Source organism: Corythoichthys intestinalis, chromosome 21 (assembly GCF_030265065.1).
Source record: "Corythoichthys intestinalis isolate RoL2023-P3 chromosome 21, ASM3026506v1, whole genome shotgun sequence".
NCBI classification, from domain to species: domain Eukaryota; kingdom Metazoa; phylum Chordata; class Actinopteri; order Syngnathiformes; family Syngnathidae; genus Corythoichthys; species Corythoichthys intestinalis.
Window position 1 is genome coordinate 12,563,990 of NC_080415.1, and position 27,390 is coordinate 12,591,379.

Consider the following 27,390-nt stretch of genomic DNA (forward strand, 5'->3'; position numbering starts at 1 on the left):
TCATGATAAGCTTGCTTACTGGACATCACTTTTCCAAATGTAGTGGTGAAAATGTGATTGGCATGTTTTTCATGAAGAATGGTGGTCGTATAAACGGCATTATTTTTTTATCCAGGGCTTTGGCTCTCGGGTCATTTCGGTAAAAAAAAAAAATCGTGTCTCGTCTCGGCGGCGGCTACGTTCGTACCGGATAATCCGCCTGCACCGGCCGGTTTGCCGCGGCGTATTCGGGGCCTGGCTCTGCTCACATGCCGTGAGGGAACGCTCTAGAAACCGGGTTGTGTCATATTTGTGTGTGTCTCAGTTCTTTTTCTTTCCTTTATGCAGCACCTGATTGAGCCAGATTGGCGGGGTAATGCGACACACCTGTGCTTGATTAGGAAAGCTCAGTATTTAAGGAAGCTTGTCACCATCTGCAAGTGTCGGACTATTGCTTGCTATTTGCCTTGCTTACCGCCTGTGTGTTCATCGTCATCCTTCGAGTTTCCCGACGTTCTACGGTCGTATTCTGGTTTGGTCATCTTTACTTTAGTGCTCTTTTGGGCTTTGTAGTCAGATTCTTGTACTGTGTTATATTCATGCATTCTAGCGTGCTCTCTTAGTTGTACTTTGTTAAACTCGCATTTTTCGCGTGCTCCCTTTGTTGTATTTTATTATATCCGCGTTTATTGGCGTGCTCTCTCAGTTCTACTCGCATTTTGGCGTGCTCCCTTTTGTTGTACTTATTAAATACAAACATTAGCTCTACCTGATCTCCTTGTCTGTTTTTGGGATCCACATCAACGGCTTGCCGCTCATAACAGAATAGTCCGACCACATGGATCCCACGGACTCGGAGGGTCTTTGCCGTGCTCTCGTTGGTTACTACCATATGATCAGTCAACACGAGCAATCGATACGCAAATTAGTGGATGTGATCGGCTCGCTCACCACAAGAGTTGCGAATATGGCTTCGCCTGTAAAGCCCGGTGGTATAATTGACGCTGCTGCGGCGCCCGATCTACCTGCCCCGCCCCCGATGAGCCCGCCGGCTTCTTTTCGGGAGCCGATGTTGCCACACCCTCATCGTTATGAGGGAGAGCCAGGTGCTTGCCGACAGTTTTTGCATCAGTGCTCCCTAATTTTTGACCAGCAGCCTTGTACGTTTGCGAGTGACAGATCCCGTGTAGCTTATGTAATGAGTCTCCTCGCCAGTAAAGCGGCTACATGGGCCATGGCGGTAAGCAACACAAGGCCCGCGATCCGTAATTCTTTTGAAACTTTTGAGACTGAGTTTGTAAGAGTTTTTGATCATCCAGTTAGAGGCAAGGAGGCAGCCAGCCGCCTGTTGGATTTTTTTCAGGGCGATCTAACTGTTGCAGACTACTCTATTCAGTTTCGCATTTTGGCCGCTGAGTGCGGTTTTGGGGAAGCGGCGCTGTGTGGGATTTTTCGGCGTGGGCTGTCTTCTGCGGTGAAGGACGAGTTGGCGGTTCGGGATGATTCATCGAATCTGGAAGACCTGATTTCTTTGTCCGTGCTTTTGGACAATCGCCTGAAAGCGCGTGAGAGGGAACGTGCCATGGAGCCTCGGAGACGTCGTTGGTCATCGCCGCGGAGCGGTCCGACTGCGGTCCGTGGGGACAGCTTCGTCAAACCGCTGTTCGTTTCTACGCCGACGCGGAGTCCGGTCCCGATAGGAGGGGAGCCTACACAACTCGGTGGCGGGCGCCTTTCTGCTGCGGAGCGACGGAGGCGGTTGGAGGCAGGCTTGTGTCTTTATTGTGGCTCGCCGGGGCACCATATCGCCGCCTGTGACGCTTTCCCTTCGCGTCTATCTGGATCTTCGGTCCCAGGGCTTCCCCTTGCCCGAGGGGGGCCGAGGTTCGTACATGACAGTAATCAGTCAAGTGAATTGCCCCGCGACGTGATAAAGGAACCCAGCGACCCCCAAGGTGTTATGAGACTGCAACTGCCGGGTGAATTGTCACACGGTGGGGTTAATATTAAGTTTTCTGCTCTAATCGATTCGGGGGCTGATGATTGTTTTGTTGACCAGAGTGTTGTGGACGCTCTTAAATGTACATTAATAAGACTCGCTAGGCCCAAACGGGTTTTAGATCTCGATGGGCGACCCCTGGCGGACGTGAGGTTTATTACGCCTCCGCTCAAAACAAAACTGTCCGGAAATCATTTTGAGGTCCGTAGCTTTTTGGTAATGCCGTGTAAATCTGCTCCAGTAGTGCTGGGGCTCCCCTGGTTGAAAGTACATAACCCCAATATTGACTGGGCTAAAACGCAAATAGTAACTTGGAGTACTTTTTGTTATGCACACTGTTTACGGTCGGCGTGTCTGCTTCCCAGTCAAGCACACACTGCTACAGAGCCAGTTAATTTGGACAATGTTCCTTCTGATTATCATGATCTCAAGCGCGTTTTTAGTGAAGAGCATGCTAAAACCTTACCGCCGCACCGCCCTTACGACTGTGCCATTAACTTGCTGCCCAATGCCACGCTGCCCAACTCAAGGTTATACCAGGTCTCTAAACCAGAGCAGGAGGCAATGAGGGAATACATCTCCTCTTCCTTGGCTGCTGGCCTTATTCGCCCTTCATCTTCTCCGTTGGGGGCGGGGTTTTTCTTTGTTGGCAAAAAAGATGGGGGTCTTAGGCCGTGCATTGACTACCAGGGTCTTAATGACATTACTATTAAAAACAAATACCCGCTACCGTTGTTAGATTCAGCTTTCGCCCCATTGAAATCAGCCACCATTTTCACAAAATTAGATTTGCGCAGTGCTTACCACTTGGTCCGGATTCGTGAGGGAGATGAGTGGAAAACCGCTTTTAAAACCCTGCTCGGGCATTTTGAGTATCTTGTTATGCCTTTCGGCCTCACAAATGCACCTGCCGTGTTCCAGAGTCTCATAAACGATGTACTGCGTGACATGTTGAACATATTCTGTTTCGTATATCTGGATGATATTTTAATATTCTCAAGAAGCCTGCAAGAACATCGGCAACATGTTCGCCTTGTTCTCCAAAGACTTCTGGAAAACCGATTGTTTGTCAAGGCAGAGAAGTGCGAATTTCACAGAGTTTCAATACAGTTTCTGGGGTTCATTGTGGAAAAGGGACAGCTCAGGCCCGATCCCGCTAAAATCCAGGCAGTGGCCGAGTGGCCAACTCCGACATCGCGTAAGCAATTACAAAGATTTCTCGGGTTCGCCAACTTTTATAGACGTTTCATCCGTAATTATAGCATGAGGGCCGAGCCTCTTACTAGGCTGACCTCTAACAAACGGCCATTTATGTGGTCATCGGTGGCAGAGGCCGCATTTGTAGGCCTAAAACGAGCGTTTACGAGTTCACCTGTCCTGGTCCATGCTGATGCTAATCTTCCTTTTGTGGTCGAGGTTGACGCAACGAGTTCCGGAGTGGGGGCCATCCTGTCCCAGAGGTCTTCGGTCGACCAGAAACTGCACCCCTGCGCTTTCTACTCCCGCCGCCTCAGCCCGGCGGAAGCGAACTATGATGTCGGCAACAGGGAGCTGCTCGCCATTGTGCAGGCTTTGCAAGAATGGAGGCACTGGTTGGAGGGGACAGAAGAGCCGTTCCAGATACTCACGGACCACAAAAACTTGGAGTACCTTCGGGCAGCCAGGCGCCTCAACTCTCGTCAGGCCCGTTGGTCATTGTTCCTGACCCGCTTTAACTACATTATTACTTACCGTCCAGGGTCAAGGAATGGGAAGCCCGATGCACTCTCGAGGATCCATGAGCCAGTGGAGGAAGGGCCTTCCGACGAGCCGGTCGTTCCTGACAACCTGATTGTAGGGGCACTACGGTGGGAGATCGAACGTCTGGTGGAGGAGGCCCTGCGGGGTGTAACTGTGCCTGGAGGCTGCCCCACGGGCAAGTTATTTGTTCCAGATGCTCAACGTGCAGGAGTGCTGAAGTGGGGTCACGTTTCCAAGTTCGCCTGCCACCCGGGTGTGTCCCGCACGTTCTTCCTCATTTCACAGAGGTTTTGGTGGCCGGGTATGCGCAAGGACGTCATGGACTATGTTGCTGCTTGTACCATCTGCGCTCGAGGCAAGGCGGTTCACCGCCCTCCAGCTGGATTGCTGCATCCACTGCCTGTCCCATCTCGCCCTTGGTCCCATGTGGCACTGGACTTCGTCACTGGACTCCCGCGATCAAAGGGTCATTCTGTCATCTTGACCGCCGTGGACCGGTTCTCAAAGATGGCGCATTTCATCGCACTCCCCAAGTTGCCCTCTGCTTTGGAGACTGCTGACCTGTTGGTGGCGCACGTATTCCGGAGTCATGGCATTCCGAGTGACCTTGTCTCCGATAGGGGGCCACAATTCGTGTCGAAAGTTTGGGGAGCATTCTGCAAGGCCTTGGGGGCCACGTCGAGCCGGTCTTCCGGTTATCACCCACAGTCGAATGGACAGACTGAACGGGTCAACCAGGAGCTGGAGGCCGCCCTTCGCTGTGTTTGTCAGCTGCATCCGGCCTCCTGGTCATCACATCTCCCGTGGGTGGAGTATGCCCACAACACCCTCATTTGCTCAGCCACTGGGAGGTCGCCATTCATGACCGCGTACGGGTTCCAACCCCCGTTGTTTCCGTCGCAAGAAGCGGAGGTAGTTGTGCCGTCTGTCCAGGTCCACCTGCGGAGGGCCCATAGAGTCTGGAGGAACGCAAGGGATGCACTCGTCCGCACGGCAGCCCGCAACCGCCAGATTGCTGACCGCCACAGAAGGCCTGCTCCGGTCTATCGTCCGGGCCAGATGGTCTGGCTGTCGTCACGAGATTTGCACCTCGCTGGGACTTCTAAGAAGCTGAGCCCGAGATACGTCGGTCCGTTCGCTGTGGATGCTGTGGTGAATCCGGTCTCTGTCAGGCTGAAGCTTCCGAGCTCCATGAAGGTCCACCCGGTTTTCCACGTCTCCCTGCTCAAGCCGGTCTCCACCAGTCCCTTGAACCCCCCGCCAGTGCCTCCTCCTGCTCCTCGTGTGGTCGACGGTGGGCCAGTGTATACGGTGCGTTCCATTCTCGATTCTAGGAGGCGGGGTAGGGGGGTGCAGTACCTGGTCGACTAGGAAGGTTATGGCCCGGAGGAACGCCAATGGGTCCCCCGCTCCTGGATCCTCGATCCGTCGCTGCTGCAGGATTTCCACTCCCTTCATCCCACGAAACCAGGTGGTCCGCCAGGGGGCGTCCGTTGAGGGGGGGCTTCTGTCATATTTGTGTGTGTCTCAGTTCTTTTTCTTTCCTTTATGCAGCACCTGATTGAGCCAGATTGGCGGGGTAATGCGACACACCTGTGCTTGATTAGGAAAACTCAGTATTTAAGGAAGCTTGTCACCATCTGCAAGTGTCGGACTATTGCTTGCTATTTGCCTTGCTTACCGCCTGTGTGTTCATCGTCATCCTTCGAGTTTCCCGACGTTCTACGGTCGTATTCTGGTTTGGTCATCTTTACTTTAGTGCTCTTTTGGGCTTTGTAGTCAGATTCTTGTACTGTGTTATATTCATGCATTCTAGCGTGCTCTCTTAGTTGTACTTTGTTAAACTCGCATTTTTCGCGTGCTCCCTTTGTTGTATTTTATTATATCCGCGTTTATTGGCGTGCTCTCTCAGTTCTACTCGCATTTTGGCGTGCTCCCTTTTGTTGTACTTATTAAATACAAACATTAGCTCTACCTGATCTCCTTGTCTGTTTTTGGGATCCACATCAACGGCTTGCCGTTCATAACAGGTTGTTCGCCGGAGGTCCTGAAGCCGGGGAACCGGGCTCTGCCCGCCCCGCCGATGGCGAGGCGGCGGCGGCCTGCCGGACCGGCCAGAGCGGCGGGCTCCGTCGGAAGACGGCTACTTGCCGACTATCGGTCTCCAGTCGTGCCGGTGTTTAGCCTTAGATGCGAGTTTACCACCCGCCTTGGGCTGCTTTCCCAAACAACCCGACTCTGAATCGTCACAAGCCCCTAGTTTAACTTAGTGTTTATAATAGCTTTAGCATTCCCGCTAGCAGCAGCAGCCTGGCATTCGTTCCAAAAATCTTTGTGATGCAGTTTTAAATGGATGCTGGGTTAGTGATTTTGAATGAGGACGCTTTCTTTCGGCCTCTTGGAACTTCTGCGGTACATTTTTCGCAAATGGCGAGAGCGTCGTTTTTTTAGTAACAGCCGCCATAATATTCAACTATTTCTTGTCGTGTAACTCCGCCTCCTCAACCCCTCCTCCCTCAGGGGCTTCAGAGAGGGGAGGGGTTGAGGAGGCGGCGTGCTGAATTCTTCGGTTGTGCACATTTGGAGGCTAAATCAAGTATATAATTATCGGATTACATTATCGGTTGAATTTTTTATTATCTGGATTATCTGTGTGACGTCATAATTGCCATTATCGGCCGATAATTATCGGCCACCGACATTATAGTGTATCTTTAGTTTTTTTCCTACTCTTGTCTTGTCTCATCCTGTCTTTCCTGTTCATTTTGCTTTTGCTGCTCGTTTTGTGAAATATCGACAGTGCTATCATGCTCATTTATACTCCTCTCGGGTTTAAATTGAAAAGGGTTTAAATTGAACAGATGACATGTTTATGTTGCTAGAGTCATACTCTGGAAGCCCGGCAGCGTAACCATGTGACGTCACCACCCTGCGACGTCAACAACAATGGCGACCTACTAGTTAAACAAATTTTACAAATTGTATGAAAAAAAAAACTTAAAGAGAGGTTTCAATATCAAATTAGTTCATCTCATAATAATATTTATCTTTTAAGAAAACCTTTAAGTCTTTCTATCCATGGATCCCTTTACAGGGTCCCCCCAGGATTGATAAATCTAAATTCAAGACTTTTAAGACCTTTTTTAATGCCATTTCAACTGAAAATTAATACTTTTCTCGCACCCATTATTTAGATAATATTGAATCATATTAAAAAAAAATAAAGCACTGAACATCGAATTTAACCTCAATTACTAAGTGTGTTTGACAAAAGAATGCACATTTATTGAAGATACAATTAAAACACATTTAAATATAAGGTCTTTCAGAATTTTTTTTCCCAGGATAAAATGGATTTTACATTAAAATTGTAAAGCAACTTCAGAAATTACATTTGCAATACAACAGGCTTCCCTTTTAAGAGGACCTAGTCAAGGTGGTAGGTAGGTGATTGTCAAGTTGGCCACCTTAACTGTAAAGTGCTTGCAATTGGCAGTGAAAGTTTAAAAAACAGCCACTAAATGGCAGTAGTTTACCATTAATTACCACAAAATAAAAATCAACGCATGACCATTTCCCTTGGTAATTGTTTTTTTTTTTTTTTAAATCACATTACAAGAAGTATAAAAAACACATGTTAATTCTTTGTTAGCTATTGAAGACATTTCTTTTAATCAGATAGAGAAAATCCATACTCTTATTTAATCAAGAAAAAACATTTAAATATACCAGGAGGTGTTTTAATATCACCTACATTATAATTTGCCTATCACCATGCCATGTTATTCAGATCAACGTTAGTACGTTACCCCGCACTCGTTCCAATATAAACAGTGTCAACCGTGTTGTGTATCTGAGAGTGATGGTGAATCTACGACTCCGGTTTATCCATGCTAAGGTTAGTGCACCTGCCAATACCCCATTGAACATGGCTAACTCTTGAGTTAAAACTGCGAAATTCACATTCATTCGAAAGGCAACCGTGCAGAAATACATTATTGCATCTAACACATTTAAATTGGAGAAATTGACAACTTACTTTGAAATGTTAAGCAGGTTCACTGCCTTCGCATGACCCATAAACTGCGACCCAAAGTATCTGGATGCGACTTGGTCGCCAATCCAACACCTCACATGCTGGTCCAACTGTTTGGACTTGGTTGTCTTGTTGAGGCTTTCGTCGAAAAGAACAACTAAGGCATCTGAGCAGTTCCTTGCGTTAGCACACAGTACTGTGCGATTGCCTGCGGTTGTGATGTTGATGCTAATGATGCTAACGGCGCGCACGCACGAGGTGCAGCGCATCGTAAAAATTCTACGCGTCATCTTCGTTATGGATTAAAAAAAAAAAAAAACTTTGTCACGGATATAATTTAGGTTGCACTGAGATGTTCTCTAAAATTAAAACCACGGTGAAAAAATTCCAGACTTAAGACAGCTACTTTAATGCTTTTAATACCTTTAATAATGCAAAACTAAATGCAATGCTTTTTTAATACTTTTAATAACCCGCGGGTACCCTGCTTTAGTGCTACGAAACAGAGTTGGGAAAATTGCTCTCACAAAACTTAAAAAAAAAAAAAAAAGTGTACTGTGTTCAGCATCAGTACAAGTATTTTTCTCATCTAGTCCAGTAACTGAGTGAACAAAAGTAACCTTTGCTGCTCACGCTAGAAATTTAAAAGTATGTTTTACAGTCAATTACATATAAAGGTCAAAGACATATAGCATTTTTTTGACACATATCAACAGTTAACCTTGAGGTCACAAAAATGTTGTTGCTTGGAGATGAATGCAGTGAGCAAAAGTAAGGTCTTCTGATAAAACGAGTCTTCTTGGGCAGAGAAACAGTCATTTCCAGATGCTTGGAGGGGTCCATATTACAAAATGCTAACATTTGACAATTACAAGTCTATTTCTCCTTCTGGACATGCTGCTGTGTGACTGTTGCTTACAAGGCAGTGTAGTGAGAGTATTGTGCACTACCCTCCCGAGTACACTCTGACCACTTCTTTTCACACACGCATGTCACTCTGCTTTTATCAGCCTCTGGAGATCTGCAAGACATCATCAACTTGCCAGGGCTGGCATCTACTTTTCCTTCAAATGTAGTGTATGATGTGTTTGCTGCACACACACACACACACACACACACACACACACTAACACACACCAAGTGCATATAAACACACAAACACACACGGCTTAGTGAGATAAAGCCGTGTTGGCTGCATGATAACAATCTTCCAGTTACCGTTAAAGACACTTTATCTGCCAACCCCAAACAACTCTCACACACACACTGACATGCACACCTACACAAATTTAGCATGCCGTGTGAGAGAACGATGAAGGTGTTTGGTGCGCAAGGCAAAAAGGAAAGCGGAATGATGGTGACAGTAAAACAACAATAGCTCTTATCAGTGTTTTTCATAACAGTGTCATTAACCGATTACTAACCTCTTTCAGATACATTGAAATACAGTGGTATCTCGACATACGACCGCTTCGACACACAATCTTTTCGACATCCGACATAAATTTGACTCGCCATTTGTTTCTACATCCGACGACATGCTCGAAATACGATGACATGACAGCACCGCAGACGGACGCATGGCTGACTTTCTTGTGAGAGAAATCAACACAGGTTTCAAAATGGTTGGTACAGGTGCTGAAACAAGGAAAAATGTGATGCTTACCTTCTAAATGAAGATGCAAATTGTAGAGAAATATGAGCGTGGAGTGTGCAGCCGTGAACTAGCTCAACAATACATATCCACGGTCCTCCTCATCCACCGTTCGCCTTTATAGGTTAGGTTGACAATTATTATTGTGGTTACATCGGTTTTTATCATTTATTTCAGAATTTATCCAACACTAGGGATGGGAATTGATAGGATTTTTACAATTCCGATTCCATTATCGATATTGCTTAACGATTCGATTCTTTATCGATTCTCTTCTCGATTCTAATTTGGGGAAAAAGAAGAACAAACGTTTTGATTGGCATCGAGTTTGTTTAATCAGAAGTCACAACCTTACAAACTCACAACGAGATCAAAAGAGGCCCAAAGCCTCAATGTTAACTGTGGTAATAAGTGGCAAATACACAAGAATGTGTAACATTTTACTGAAACATTTATCTAATAGAAATAAAAAATATTGGTATATATTGGCAGATAGGTTGTTGTTTTGCCTTTGGCAATATGTGTTAAAGCAGGGGTCCCCAAACCTTTTCCTGTGAGGGCCACATAACTTTTCCCTTCTCTGATGAGGGGCCGGGGTCAGTTTGTAACAGAAAAAGTGTGACGATTGCAGAAGTGCATAAATGTAAAAAATTATTGTTTTTCAGAAAGCCACAATCAAATAACCCTTTCTGGATTCTTTATAATAATAATAATAATAATAATAATTGATAATAAAAACACTATTAATTAAATAGATAATAACCAAATAACCCTCTCTGAATTCTTCAAGGAAAAGGCCAGGAAATAAATAACACAATTGAGAAAAAAAAAAATTCAAAATGGCCGGACCAAATGTGGAGGCGGGCCGTATTTGGGCCGCGGGCCGCAGTTTGTTAATGTTAATATCTACAGAGGCAACGCCTGTATGTATCATCTTTTGTGTTGTTGTTGTTGTTTCCACTCGCGATCGGACAATTAAATCCAGTTGTGTAGTGGTTTGAACGATGTGCTAATGCTAGCGAACGAATGCTAACCATTTGTTATTACTGTTATTAGCAGCTAATCATCGCTGATTTACGTTGATGCAAACCTGTTTGTTATTGGGGACGAAATTGATTTGTTTCATTTCTATTCTTAGTCTCACTCTTCAAGTGATGGTTGAATAAAGTCAGCAAATTATACCAACATCTTCTGCATCGTCATTTGGGAGTTTAGCTAGCTGTATAGCCAGGACTGAGCCTTAGCCTCTTTGTGAGGACAGCGCAGTCGTATTCCCTCCCGATGCAGTTATCTCCACCTTGCAATGACTGCAAGTCGCTTTGTTGTAATTTTTCCTCGTGAAGTGAAGACACACTTTCGAGCGTTTGAACCTACGTGCTGTCATTGTTATGTTTATGGCTGCAATGCTCGTGCTTACCCGTCGTAACCTTTCATTTTCACACTCTTTCCTGGTGAAGTGTAGTCAAACTTTGGAGCGAGTGGTTCTTGGCGCCATGCCAGTTTGATGCGTCTGGACAACAACACACGTCACGACGCAATACGCGTCTTTAGGAATCGTTAAAGGGATCGTTAAGGCTTTTTCATTGTGATGTCGAGGCCTCGAAACACTCGGAACCGGTTCCGAATTGGAATCGGATTTCGATTCCTATCCCTATCCAACACAAAACGCCTGCTGTCCACCGCAATTGATAGTGTACTCAGGAAAACATCGGAAGGCAAGGCAAGGCAAGGCAAGGCAAGGCAAGGCAAGGCAAGGCAAATTTATTTATATAGCACAATTCAACACAAGGCAATTCAAAGTGCTTTACATCACATGAAAACCATAAAAATCACATTTAAATCAACACAACGTAAAAACCAAGACAAAAGATCGCATTTAATCACAGAATAAAAATAAATAAATAAAAATAAAACAAAAATAGAAATAAAGCAAAAACTACTACTAATAATAATCATTGAAATCAGCAATGGAGATAAGCACAAGAGGAATAGAAGGCAGGTAGATTGAAATATATAGACAGTTATGGATATGCAGTGCTAAACAAAAGCGTTTTTAGCCCTGATTTAAATGAGCTAACGGTTTGAGCATACTTCAGACCTTCGGGTAACTTGTTCCAGAGGTGAGGAGCATAATAACTAAATGCTGCCTCACCCTGCTTGGTTCTTGTTCTTGGAACATGCAGAAGACCCGTTCCAGACGACCTTAAGGGTCTAGATGTCTCATAGGAATCTAACAAGTCAAGCATGTATTTTGGTCCAAGGCCATTAAGTGTTTTGTAGACGAGCAGTAGTATTTTATAGTCTATCCTTTGACTCACTGGAAGCCAGTGAAGCGATTTCAAAACCGGTGTAATGTGGTCCAGCTTCCTTGTATTTGTGAGGACTCTGGCTGCAGCATTCTGTACTAGCTGCAGCTTCCTGACTGATTTATTATCAAGACCTGTAAATATACCGTTGCAATAGTCCAATCTGCTGAAGACGAATGCATGCATAAGTTTTTCCATGTCTTGTTGAGTCAGAAGCCCCTTAATTCTGGTTATATTTTTTAGGTGGTAATAAGCGGATTTAGTGACGGACTTTAGATGGCTATCAAATTTTAGGTCTGAGTCAATAATTACGCCAAGGTTTCTGACTTGATTTGTAGCTGTAAGTGACATTGTGCTAAGTTGGCTGCTTATCTTTGACCTTTCCTTTTTTGGCCCAAAAATGATCACCTCTGTTTTCTCCACATTTAACTGGAGAAAATTCTGGCACATCCATTCATTGATTTGATGAATGCATTTACTCAGGGAGACTAAGGGACTATAATCATGTGGGGACACAGAAATGTACAGTTGTGTGTCATCTGCATAGGCGTGATAGGAGATGTCATACTGTTCCATTATCTGAGCTAACGGAAGCATATAGATGTTAAATAAGAGTGGTCCAAGAATTGACCCTTGAGGGACTCCACACGTGAATTTGGTTCGTTCTGACTGATAATTTCCGATTGACACAAAGAAATCCCTATCATGTAAATAGGATGTGAACCACTGAAGAATAGTGTCAGTAAGCCCTACCCACTGTTCCAATCTGCTGAGTAGTATGTTGTGATCAACCGTGTCAAATGCGGCGCTGAGATCCAATAGTAGCAGAACATATGATTTGCCTGCATCGGTATTCCGACGAATATCATTTAGGACTTTGATAAGCACGGTCTCGGTGCTGTGTTGTGGCCGAAATCCAGACTGAAATGAGTCAAAAAGATTGTTTTGGATCATAAAAGTCTGGATCTGTTCAAACACAACCCTTTCGATAATTTTCCCCAGGAATGTCAGATTTGATATTGGCCTGTAATTACTAATGGTTGAGGCATCCAGATTAGGTTTTTTTAGGAGAGGTTTTATTACTGCAGTTTTTAAAGTCTGAGGAAACTCTCCTGTTTGGAGGGAAGTATTTATAATCTGAAGTATGTCTGGGGCTATGCAATGAAAAACAGTTTTGAAAAAGTTTGAAGGAAGGATGTCAAGGCAGCATGTTGTGGGCTTTAGTTTCGACACAAGCGAAAGTAAACTCAACTGCACCGCTCCTCTCTCGTCAGGTCAGTCACACGGTGCGTTCAGGTACAGAAAAAAAAACGTCCGCCACATTAGAACCCAATTCGTTACATTATTACAATAATTATTATTATTATTACTATGTTATTATTCCGATTTTTATTAATAATTAATGTGTTTAGCTATGTGTAATTGCCATTTGTAATAGTACCAGCAGTATTTATTAAGCATTTAATGTAGGTTTTTGGGCTGTCGAACGAATTAATGGAATTATAATGTATTCCTATGGGAAAATCCTGCTCGACATACGACCATTTGGACTTACAAACAAGATCCTGGAACGAATTAACTTCGTATGTAGAGGTACCACTGTATTTCGAAGTGAATATAAATATGGTTCGAAACCAGCTAAGATCCTGGTTAAAATTCTAATGAGAAGCATTTTTTTGTGTACTAAATTCATCAAACTTTACCATCATGCGCAAATTGACGTATCCTAAATACTAGGGATGTCCCGATCGCATATTTTTGCACTTATATTTTTTTCTGACTAAAGGTTTTAAAAAGATGATGATTGATGAATTTTCTTAAAATTTGATCGGATGCACCGTATTTTTTCACGAGTGACTTCCAGTCTGCCTGATCCTGCCCGCGACAAAAAATAAACTCTGCCGTTTCTTTTGGGTGTGACGCGGTTAACTGCTTCTAAGATGCGTCTGAAATGCAACCGTTCTGCAACTGGCGTGCTTTTGCTGCTTGACTTTCACTGCGTTGACGCATTGGCAATGCTGACACACTGAAGATGCGCCTGATGTATCACCAGGATGAGAGGCTGTACGAGCATAAAGCAGAAAAACATAAATATATTTTTCTAATTAAAAGACAAATCCTTTTTACCCAATTCCGATCCTCTGAAAAATGTCGCGATCGGCCCAATTTCGAATCACGTGATCGGATCGAGACATCCTGACTAAATACGGAAACTGTACATCTAATTACTATTCATTGCATAGAAACCATTGATCAAAGTAATTTACTTTAAATCAAATAACACAAACAATGTTTTTAGAAACATTCACTATTTCCCTTCGCCCTCAAGTAGATTTATACAGTACATAATGGGTTGTACAGTTCACTCATCAGTCATTAAAATATTTTCCGACACGACGGTTATTGCTGTTGCAAATTGACAACCTACCAAATCAACGTCAGCTGGTGGAACTTCCATAATACAGTGATTACTAACCACGTTTTATTCATTTTAGTAACAATAAATTGCTTTAAGAAGAGTATTTAAATAATAGTAATAAAACAATAGGGTTGTAACGGTACACAAAACTCTCGGTTCGGTATGTACCTCGGTTTTGAGGTCACGGTTCAGTTCATTTTCGGTACAGTAAGACAGGGGTTTTCAACCCAGTCCTCAAGGCACACTGTGGGTCCTGGTTTTTGTTCCAGCCGATCCAGCAGAGACAGTTGAACCAATGAGGCTTCTGCTAAAACAAGCCACACCTGACTGCAATCAACTGATTGCACTTGTAAAACACCAGATTGGGGAAAAAGTGTTGTCATCTTGTTTGGTAAGAATGAAATCCTGCACCCACAGTGTGCCTTAGTGGAATAGGTTGGGGACCCCTGCAGTAAGAAAACAAAATTCAAAATATAAATGTGCTAGTTGTTTATTACACACCTTCGTGCTTTCAACAATAGGAACATTAGCCTATACAAAGCTAGAATTCTGCTCAAAAATAGCGGGTATTTAAAGATAACCCAACAAATATTTGCCTCACAAATGAAATGCCTCAATGAATCATTTTTTTTTCTTATGAACGGTTTTCAAAAGCTTTATTGGTGGATTTTCTCCAGTTAAAGCGCCACACATAAATTAATACATTTAATTGTGTAAGCGGGATCTGTGTATTATTATTATATTATTTAATTACAGGTGTTTTAGCTCATTTCAATTTATTTTATTTAAATGGGCTATTATTTATTTTATTAGGAGTTTATATTTTACAAATGTGTTGTAGTATTCATTTGTATTGTATATTTTATGTTCTATAACTTTAGTTCCTATGTCAATATTAGTTCCTACTTGTTTTGTTGTGGTAGGACGGTTTTATATTGAACACGGGGCCATGTTGGTTATTATTATAGCAGAGAAGACAGCAGTAAATCAACAAAGACAAGTCAACTGTGCCCCGATCTACCACTCAAGAGATCTGATGGACTCAAAAAGTCGGTTACGATTGCATATTAGTTTGAAAATCGACAGGATCCACCGTATTTTTACACGAGTGACTTCCGGTCTGCCCGATCCTAGCTACCGGTAGTAGTATTGACACAGGAGCGTCGCGTCTCGTGTCAAATAATAAACTCCTTTCGCGTGCGTCGTGTTGAACCGCTTCTGGGACGCGTCTAACACGTAACTGGTGTGCATTGGCTGATTGACTTTAACGCCCGCGTTTCACTGCGTTCTCGCGCCGGCCACGTTGTCGCGCTGTTGACTTTTCTGGGTTATACTGTCCTAACGTTTTGGTCCTCATTATAGTAGAGAAGACGGAGTAAATATAATCTACACAAAGAAACTGTAACCCGATCGACTCACAGCCTCAAAAAGTAAGGGTTACATTGCGTCAGAAACTCGTTCGGTACGCATCCGTCCCGAACCAAGCACCACGTACCGAAACGGTTCAATACAATCATATGTACCGTTACACCCTTATAAAACAGTAATAAAAACAGCCAAGAAGGCTTTTGAAATCATCATGAAGTATTAGTGTAAACACAAAACAGCCATCACGAACAGATGAGAAACGTGCAGTATTAGATAGTAGTGGCAGCTGAACTTATCCAGTGGTCAACAAACAACCCTGCGTTAGGAAATATTCCAAACAAGCCAAGGAAGTTGAGACAAAATGTGGACAATTAATGACAAATTAGTTATTGTTAAGCGATAATGTAGATTGTATTGGTGATGTTGAAAGGTGACATTGGATCCTGAATCTCCTTGAATACATGTCTACCAAACATTAAGTAGCGTGGTGGAACAGACCCACATTGATCAGCAAGACATGAGAGCATGTCCTTGCAAAATCAATCAATAAGCCAGTTTGATTCTTTACCTGTACTCCAGAGAGAAGCGTGTCAGCTCAGTGCTGTTGTGGATCCACTTGAACTCCAGAGGCCAGCTGCCCTCAGCCATGCAGGTCAGCACGAGCCGGTTGCGCTCCAAGTGCAGTTGACTGCGCACTGGCTCCGTCTTAAAGTACGGAGGCACATCATCTACAGCAAAGGAGAAATAATTACATTGGTTAGATTGTCCACTTGACATGATATCCACCACAAATTAATTCATTATGACAAGATTCACAAAATTCCATGAGTAAACTCTGCCACGTGTCAGTTGCTCGACCTGCCAGAGCCAGAGGTGGCTCTCCACATCATTTCATAAGGGCAGATCATCTTTGCTGTAGTGTTTTCTTGACTTAATTACGAAAACATTTATTAAAAGAAATAATAACACCATGCAATTATTTGCTGTGGGTAAATATGTGCCATTGAGCCATTTCAACAAACTCACACAAATTGGTAATATACAGGTGGTTGCAAAACAGAAGACTATATACTGTATTTATATATATATATATATATATATATATATATATATATATATATATATATATATATATATATATATATATATATATATATAATTTAAAAAATGTTATAAAAACATTTTCAATACCACAACACTGCAAAATTGTGGTTATAACTATCCATCCATTCATACATCCATTAAACATTATATATATGGATATGTATAGTATATACATGTATAGCATATATACACTGCTGGCCAAAAGTATTGGCACCTCTGCAATTCTGTCAGATAATGCTCAATTTCTCTTTTTCTTTTCAGAAAATGATTGCAATTACAAATGCTTTGGTAGTAATATCTTCATTTATGTTGCTTGCAATGAAAGAGAGAATGAAAAAAAACAAAACATTATCATTGTACACAAAACTCCAAAAATGGGCTGGAAAAATGTATTGGCATACATAATTTTGGTACATTATATATATATATATATATATATATATATATATATATATATATATATATATATATATATATATATATATATATATATATATATATATATATATGTATATATGTATATATATATATATACAATACTGTGCAAAAGTTTTAGGCAGGATACCTGTCTAAAACCTTTGCACAACACTGTATATATATATTTTTAATTATTAACTTTATTAGGATCATGGAAGTTTCCACTTGGGGAAAATATATACATACAGTATATCCTGTATATACATAATATAATAAAAATATACAGTACTGTGCAAAAGTTTTAGGCAGGTGTTATATATTTTATATATATATACTGTATACACATGGGTACCTCTGCATACAAATTTGTTCCAGTACCTGGTTTGTAAGTCGAAATGGTCGTATGTCGATCGAGATTTTCCCAAAAGAATACATTATAATAGCAGCCAATAGCAACAATAAGTTAAATTATGGGTTTTTTTTAAGCCTCTATCGGACTCTTGATGGAGCTAAAGTGAGAGCTAAGTCCAATTTTTTTTTTTCTATAGCAATGCAATTCACACTGTTATTTTACTACTTTTAGTACTACAGTAGATAAATCGTATCTGCATCCTTAATTTCCTAAAAAGGAAAAACTGTCATGTCGGGCGATTCCAGCGTCCATGTAAACACGCTCCAGATGGGAAGCCCGATGTGAAAGTGATCCCTAGCAAAGTTGTTTTATTTGCTTTGGGGCCACTTTGTGGTGGGGAGAAAGGGATGCGGCACAAAACACATTGTGTGAGAATGGATTAGAAGCCACGCGTACTCCCTTTTTTACCCCCTTCATTTTTTACATCTCAATCAAGGAGGTGCCCGCCCTGTCAAGCTCCCCAGAGATTCTAATATCTCAGCACTGATGAACGACACCAACGCCACAGAGAGCTCACTTGATAATCATTGTAAATATAGAAGCCATTAATTGGATGGCTGCATGATATAATTATCAAATTGACTGATAATCAAGCGACGAAATTAAACTGTCAGAATGATCTATTGTGCTTATATTTTGCTCCCACACTTTGGTGTGACAAGCTCGAAAGACGAAGATGAGGAGGGGAGGGCGGGTGTGCGACAGAAGCAGAGAGAGCGCCGTGAGCAAGCTGGGAAAAAAAAAAATTAAATAACAGTAAAGAGAATGTAAGCGAGAACAAAAGTGAGAGAATGCAATCATTTACATCTTACTTGAATTTAAAATCAATGTATCAAAGTGAGATTTATATTAATGTCGCAGTAGAGCAAGGCAATGCTGTATATTATGCCTTATTATTGTGATGATGTACAGTCAAGAGGACAAAAACCGCATGTAATCCAATTTATACGAAATAAGCACTTTTTCCCCACACTGAATCATTCATCAATATGTTAATACCCCCCTGTGTCTATGTGCCTTTCATTTATTTTATCATCCTAAATAGATTAATTAAATATGGTGGTACCCCGACTTACGGATGTCTCTACATACGAAATTTTCAGCTTACGACATATCTCAATGGGAAAATATTGCCTCTTCTTACGAAAGAAATTTCAGGATACCAAAGCCAAAAATACAGTATGGCCTGCTACTCGCAGCTCCCAGAATGGACTGAACGTAACATACTTATAGCTGATCTGCCATTGGCTATTGCCTAGCACGGGGGTCGGCAACCCGTGTTTTAAGAAGTGCATGCGGTTCTTTAGCGCTGCCCTAGTGGACCCCTGGGGACTTTTAAAAAAATATTTGGAAATAGAAAAAGATGGGGGAGGGAAATATATTTTTTGTTTTGATATGGTTGCTGTAAGAGGACAAAAAGGACACATTCTTAACGTTTTCCAATGCTGTAAAAATGTGTAGAATAAATATTAAATTTCAAGATTTGCGTCAAAGCCTGCGACACACGTTTCTAGCAGCAGGGCGGGATGACAGGCAGTTGGCTATTGTAAACAAACCGGTGGCCGTGTGATGGGCCATGGATCCGAGAAGGAAAAAGAGAAAAATAACTGAGGAGAACGGAGGATTCAACGTTTCTTGGACCGAATCATTTGCGTTCATTGCCAATGCGGAAGAATTTCCTGAATGTTTATTCTGTGGCGAGAAGTTGTCAGTGAGAGAAAAAGCGCGATTGAGTTAGTTCTGAAGAACTTAGAGGAGCACAAAATTAGATTTACGAAGTGAATTGCAACGCCAAACTCCACTACTGCTGCAGGTTTTGTTGCAACCCGGGAGATAATAAAGTGTGGAGAACCATTCCCAGATGGTGAATACATGAAGGAGACATTCATCAACAGATCAGAACACCTATTTGTAGACTTCAAAAACAAAACCGAGATAATACAGAAAATCAAAGACATGCCCATATAAGGGGCATGTTATGCACGTTAGATTTGGTTAATTTTCAAAACCTAAAAATAAAAAAATGACATAAAAAATCGGATTTCTATATTGGATTTCTTTAATTTCATACAAGCAATGAAACAATTCATTAATATTGTAATGAACTTAAAGTTGAGCTGGCATTATACAACATAGCAGTCACCCCTGGCCTAGCATCTTCCTGGCATCTAATTGGAAAAGAAGGACCGCTACTGTAGGTGTATATGTGTATCCCAGCGTCCTCATCATTCGCCCCTTGGGCCATGAGGTGTTCTGACAGCTTTACATAAGTGTATTAACTTATGTTCTTTACATTATGCACAACTCTCAGTTTATGTTTATTGTGCAATAATCTAAAGAGCTGTGACTGAAAATTTGTGCCAAAAACCTTCGTCCGAAAATAGCCAATAGTGCATTCTCGGTTAAAAGACCGAAAGCTTACCACCAAAAAGTGTGAAGAACCGTAGTCCTCTTGTGATGACGCAATCAAACCACAGCGAGAAGCAACACTACTGGCTCACCGCCAACATACTGTATCTGCGGTTTGGAAGAATTTGGAGGTATCAAAGAAATAGACTGTATATATCATTAAATTATGGAAAATTAAAATAAATTTGCTTCATTGCTGCTACACGCTTGTTCTGAACCCCGTGCGTGAGAAGTTTGGAGATTAATCAAGCCAACAGTGTACAAATAGTATTTAAATGCATACATGTGCATTTGATGTGGTTTAGTACAATACTTGTAAGTGGCACGACGACTTCCTCTTTTTGTCACATTTTTTCCCCGCGACTTTTAATCCGGCCAGGAGCGACTTCGCTAGGCTTCCTTGCCGCTAGAACTCGGCCCACTCTCCAGCTGTCGCTCAATTCCACTTGTTGCACAAGGAAACACCAAGTCAAATTTTAAGGAACAGGAGATATTGTAATAGCTTTGTAAAGAGAGCTTCACTAGTGTCGGCGGGTGTCAGCAATCATCATTAACAGCCTACATAAGCCAGCCAGAGGTCCACCACGTCACTGGATTGTCTGTTTCAGTTCTCTGTTAGTTGTCTCGCATTGCGAATATTTCTGAGTGAACTTATCTGATCAACGACCTGTCTTGCTTTGTCCTAGGATCTCGCCTACACCTCACGTCTATTGCTACCTTCGCCCAGGCTCTCCACGTGAAGAACCCCACAGCTCTGTATTGAATAAACGTTTTGGCTTCTTCACCAGGCCATCTAACGTGCCTGTTTTAGGGTTCTCTGCTTACAATCATAACGTATCTCCATCCATCCATCCATCCATCCATCCATCCATCCATCCATCCATCCATCCATCCATCCATCCATCCATCCATCCATCCATCCATCCATCCATCCATCCATCCATCCATCCATCCATCCATCCATCCATCCATCCATCCATCCATCCATCCATCCATCCATCCATCCATCCTCAACCGCTTATCCGGAGTTGGGTCGCGGGGGCAGCAGTTTCAACAGGGATCCCCAAACTTCCCTTTTCCCTGGCCACATCAACTAGCTCTGACTGGGGGATCCCAAGGCGTTCCCAAGCGCTCCCAAGCCATTGTCGAGAAATAATCCCTTCACCTGGTTCTGGGCCTGCCCCGAGGTCTTCTACCAGTGTCAGGAACACCTCCCTAGGGCGGCGCCCTGGTGGCATCCACATCAAATGCACCTCAACTGACGTCTTTCTTCGTGAAGGAGCAGCGGCTCGACTCTGAGCCTCTCGCGAAAAGCAGCGTTTCTCACCCTGTCTCTAAGTGGGACACCAGCTATCCGCCTGAGAAAGCCCATTTCGGCTGCCTGTACCCAGGATCTTGTCCTTTCGGTCATTACCCATCATTCATGACCATAGGTGAGGGTAGGAATGAAGATCGAACGGTAGATGGAGAGCTTTGTCTCTCGGCTGAGCTCCTTCTTCATTGTAGCAGTGCGATAAAGTAATTGTAATACCGCTCATGCTGTCCCAATTCTCCGTCCAATCTCACGCTCTTTTGTTCCCTACAATCATAACAGCGAGAATAAAATAGTTTGTTGATGTTGTCAACACAAATATACCGTAATTTCCCAAATATAACGCGCACTTTTTTCCCCCCAAAATCAACTTGTAAACTCATGGTGCGCATTATAAACGGGTACATGGATGGAGACAGAAATATATATGTATTACATATATATATAAACCGATTTTTTTTCATTGACACGGCCACGTTGTGTTGAAGAAACGTATGCGGCGACCCGTTGCCGACCATTACGGTACGTGACGTCACCGTTTTGTTTCGGTAATACTTCACTCTAATCGGCCGAATGATTTCGTCTGTGTTAAATTCTGCTTTTTTCACTCTCCATAAAGCACAGACTTTAGTTTCTTAAACTCATTTGAGTCGACGTTTATTGCAGCTCCGCAATTCGGACCATATCAAATGTAAGGACACACACTTCCTATGTCCGTCAACTATATCGGTCCCTCGGGAAACTCAAACCCAAATAACAATAGTTCCTTTTGTTACTGTCGAGTTGACAGCTATGAGCTCTCACGGATTTCCGACTTACGTTCTCACTTTCATTCTACCGTATCAATCCATGGAAGAAACATTTATTCATCATGAGGAAACGAGCAAGTTATACAGCAGCCTTTAAAAGAAAAGTCACATCTGTTTTGTTTTCTCCTAGATTCTGGTAAGTTGGAGAAGTTGTCAAATCATATTATTACCGTAAATATTGTCAGTTTACGGTAATGTTTTGAACTACCAATGTGCTATGCTTGTGCTGTGTTTCACCAGTCAGTAAAATGACATCTCTGTATCTGTACACAAGCTCTGTTTTCTTCTAAAATCAGGGTGCGCGTTAAAAACGGGTACAATAATTTTCCCTAGATTTTACAAGTAAATTTGGGGTGCGCATTATACACGGGTGCGCCTTATATTCGGGAAATTACGGTATATATATATCGAGATATCATTTAGCTTAGCAATTGGAGTGAGACTGCCCCAAACTTCAAGAAAGCATATTTACTATAAAGGTTTGACAGGCCGTGACGTGTGTCTACATCCACCGAACATGCTATGACGACGCCAGCACTCACTGGCGCCGGGAATGCACCCTCCCATGGGCAGGGGCAGATATACAAAAATATTTACGGAATACAGTAATTGTGGGGTGGCAAATATTTCATGATAGTATACCGTATTGGCCCGAATATAAGACGGCCTTGATTATAAGACGACCCCCCTCTTTTTCAAGACTCAAGTTTGAAAAAAAAGACTTTTTGAACACCGAATTAATTTTATACAGAAAATAATTACAGTACATCAGAAACAAATGATTTTAACAATATATTTGAGACGAAAAAACATGTTATTTTTTCTCATTCAAATCTTAACATCTGAACATTTAAATATGTAAAGTAAAGTGCAATCACATTCGTAAACGAATGGCTTCTGGTTTTTGAAATGTAAATAAAGCAATCTAGTGTGATAAAACAACAACATTGCAATAACTACATTAACCATCAAAGTGAAGTCTAACTGTAACTGTAGTCTTGAAACAAATCTGAATAAGGAAAAACATTGCAATAAAATAATGCAAACTGGTCAAATTTGAGAGTAGCTGAGATCTGTCATGGCAGAACATCGCTTCAATGATATCTGGTGCCATCTAGTGTCGTGAATGGGTATAAAGTCTAGACTGCGAATATAAGACGACCCCCTCTTTTTCAGTCTAATTTCAATGCAAAAAAACACTGTCTTATATTCGGGCCAATATGGTAATACATTATCGACTCTTTGATACATCTAACATTTAACACACTCAGTTCCATTTTACCAAAAGAAATAAAAAATACAAATTCGATTTTATGTGTATGACAATTTTGTTGATAAAACATCAGATTTTTTAACGAAGAAATGAAATTCTAATCATTTTACACTTGGATCGAATTACATTCAATTGTGCTTAACTCATTGATATTGTATTGATCCAGATCGACCGATTGTTACACCCCTCATGGATCCGCCCCTGGCTATGTGGTTTCAGAATCGGCACCTTTCAAACTAAATTTCTCAAGCCTCCGGGGTTGTAGAACCAATGCCAAGGCAAAGGGCATTGATTTGTTACATGTTTTGATGCACTTTTATGCTTTATAAAAGATTTATGTCTGAATATTTGGGGGGTTTGGAACGGATTAGGGAATTTACATGGAGAGCGCGTCTCTACTTACGGAATTTTCAGTTTGAGAAACGACTTCCAGAACCAATTAATTTTGTAAGCAGAGGTACCACTTTAAACAAAAACATCAACCACATTTTATTTGTTAACATACAGTTGTATTTTAAAAATGACTTACTATTCTTAATTATCAACATTAATCATTAGATTGTTTTCTTTGATGTTTGGCCAAATAAGGGTAAATTGTATATTTTCTGCTTTTTATTGCTCTATTAATCATAAAATGTCTCAAAATTAATGTTATAAAATATTCTTAAATGGCAAAGGCACAGATGAAGTGAATGCATGTTTTGTCCTTCAGGAGTGCATGACAAATCTCAATAGTCAACAATAAATATTCATAACCACAATGTATATTCATTGTATAGATACTTCAGGTCTGAATTGTTGCGAGCGGATACATATTTATAACAATACGGGAAAAGGGAAGACGTTTCACGGGGGCTGGCACGCGGATGCGAGTAAATGGCCTCGCCCTCTGGGTCGTGAGTAAGTCAAGAGGCCAAAGACAACATTCATCACTCCTGAATATCTGCACTGGTCACGGTTATTAGAAAGTCTGTTACAAGTATACACTGTAAGGAATACTACTCTCCAGTGTGGGTGTCGATATTAGAGGTGAAGCCTTTATTGTTACCAAAGGTATTTTTGGGAATAGAGCTGGCTGTTCTTTTGTGCCCATGCTTATGAACTAATTTGAATATAGAGTGAACTCCTGGATGTACAGTACATGCAGCAAAATCACGAGTAAGAACAAGGTGCACTTCCAAGCTGCAGTATTAGATGGGTTTCCTACTAAGCAGAACGAAAAACAACAAACACATGCCTGTGCTTGAAACTTGCGAATATGCTTAATTTATGTTTTGCTGCTTTGTGTGTGTAAAAATCTATCTAAACTTAAACATAAATGTAATTATCGTCTGTGTGTTGTGTTTCTGTGTGTGTATCTGTTCCCTATAGACTCTGAAATGGCTTGAAAATTTACACATTTGTATTGTAAGCTTCGGCGAGTGTTCTTAGTCAGGGTGGAATGGCCCAATTTCAACCAAAATTGACACACTTATAGAGAAAGAGATCAATAGTGTTTCTCAGAAGTTCCAATGTTGAAGAGATTTCAGTAGTGCAGAAAATCAACAAAAAAACCCAAAGCGATATATTCCGATTACTTCTAGAGATGTGCCGATCGATTGGGTCCGATCACGTCATTTTCAAAGTATCGGAATCGGCAAAAAAATATCGGACATGCCTTTTTTTTAATATATACAGTATATATATACTGGACTGTCTCAGAAAATTAGAATACACAATATTCTAATTTTTTGAGACAGTCCTGTGTATATATACAGGACTGTCTCAGGAAATTAGAATACACAATATACATAAAGAAGCGTTCCGCAGGCGCCTGGAGGCTGTTGTGACACTTAAGGGAAGACACATTGAAAAATTGTACTGTACATGTTCTTTACAATAATGTATAATTTGTGATTCAATTCTAATTCTAAGCTGACTAAACATGGCATTTAAGTTGTATTATGGCAGTGTAAACTTTTTTTTGGGTCACCCTGTATTTTAATTAAATCGTTTATTAATTGTATTTAACGTTACAGACATAATATGTTACACTCATCCAGAGTCTTTAGTTTAGGCTTAAGGTAGGGTTATCAAATTTATCCCGATAACGGCGGTAATTAATTAAAAAAAAAAAGTATAACGTTAAAATATTTAACGCAATTAATCCATGCGCTGCACGACCCACTCACGCAGTGTCGCGCTCAATCTGTAATGGCGCCGTTATACCCATATGGAGAGCTAAAAGCCAGCATAAAATGAGTAGAGTGAATTTTGACAGCCTTTGGAGCATTTTTTTAATTGGCTAAAGCTCTACAATCTCTCTCCCTATGATTAGAAATATCGTGGGAAGCAATGTGGGGAAGCAAGGTAGTAGTTGATCTTTTTCTTAACACCCTATGTTATTCCCCAACGCAGAGAAAAAACTGTATATCAATTGGTAGCACTACGCACAGTCGTGGTTGCACTTCCCATCATGCATTTGGGCATGGCTACAGTATCATTTACTGAAAGCTCAACAAATACACTAGATGGCAATATTTAGTCACAATATACAAAGTCACATGTATCCTTTAAGAATTACAAGTCTTTCTATCCGTGGATCCCTCTCACAGAAAGAATGTTAATAATGTAAATGCCATATTGAGGATTTATTGTCATAATAAAAAAATACAGTACTTATGTACTGTATGTTGAATGTATATATTCGTCCGAGTTATATTCATTTTTTTCTTATTGCATTGCCAAAATGTATATGATCGGGAAAAATTATCGGGAATGATTGGAATTGAATCAGGAGCAAAAAAAAAAGCAATCGGATCGGGAAATATCGGGATCGGCAGATACTCAAACTAAAATGATCGGGATCGGATCGGGAACAAAAAAACATGATCGGAACAACCCTAATTACTTCCAAATAGTATGTCGGATTTTAACGAAAATTGGCAGATTCGTTGTTAGGGTCATTGACATTCATTATGGAAATTTTCACACCAGCGTACCTCCATATAGAGAGACAAATTGACAATCGACAAACCGTTAATAGGAATACTTTCAAAGGTGGTGTTTTTGGAATGTAGGTAATGGTAAGGTAGGGCTACGTGCGAGAAGGAAATGTACGTCACAGTACAGTGTGTTAAACGGTATTCAGTTCTTAGAATTATGTGGTCTTCATTCGGTCCTGCAATTCGACATTGAGACTCTTTTTTTTTTTTAATTTAAAAAAAATAAGCTACTTGCGGCCCAAGGTTTACCGGTAAGCCTGGAACCACAGAATTGGCAGCCAAAATTCATTGGGATTTTGAGGTTTCTTACGTATCGATTTAACCCTTAGGTGCATAAGTGCGTCAAAAATGACCTGGTGAGGTTGTTGTCTCAAAATATCTTTGTAATAGAAAAATTGTTATCATTTCATATTCCAGCTGTTCCTCAAAAATGTTTTGATGGAATGCCATATACATTTTTAAATTGCCTTTTATACATTTGAAAACATTTTTAGTTTTTGTCTTACTACTCCAAGCTTCCATAAGTGGGTCAAAAAAGACCCACAGGTATTTTCTATGGAATCCAATGGGAACCTTTGATTCTTATCAACTATGGCTGTCAGGAATAAATTTACTGTGGACCACACAGACTAGGTATATCAGAAGTGTCCCCCCTCAGGAAGACTTGAAGACACAGGAAGAGCTGTTACATGTGAGTATTATCATCAAACAAGATTTTATGTGTGTATTGGTTTCATGAGTGTTACTATCAGTTATCAACAAATTAGCTTACTTCACAAACTAACACTAGCTTGCTACATTAGCTAGCATTACTGTATATGTAGTATGTGTGTATTTATCTAGATAGCTACATACTGATCTATTGAAAACATTACTTTTATGTTTTCTCATCCAATGTGTCATGGCTGCTAGATACACAGCTGAAATGGTCCTCCAGATGCTGGATGATGGAGAGGCAGTAACCTGGTTGGACTCAAGTCCGTCATTTCTGATGATGAGGACCCAGACTACTGTATTGTCCAGGTGGCAGTGGCAAACATGATCAATCTGACTCACAAGATTCCACTTATGTGTCCTCTAAAAAAGAAAGTATCCAAATCATGGCCAATAGAATGAGTTGGTAGAGCTCTTACTGGAGCAAGTTACCGCCCACCCAGGCTAGAACGCAG

General features: G+C 41.5%; 1 protein-coding gene across 4 annotated transcripts in view; it reads right to left on the reverse strand.

Moving 5' to 3' along the window:
• Positions 1 to 27,390, reverse strand: part of sdk2b (sidekick cell adhesion molecule 2b) — a 234,317-nt gene that overhangs the window by 176,960 nt on the left and 29,967 nt on the right. For all 4 annotated transcript variants that reach the window (XM_057825360.1, XM_057825359.1, XM_057825356.1 and 1 more), the window contains exon 2: positions 16,070 to 16,229. In XM_057825360.1, the coding sequence (XP_057681343.1) occupies positions 16,070 to 16,229 (160 nt within the window). The remainder of the gene's footprint in view (positions 1 to 16,069; positions 16,230 to 27,390) is intronic.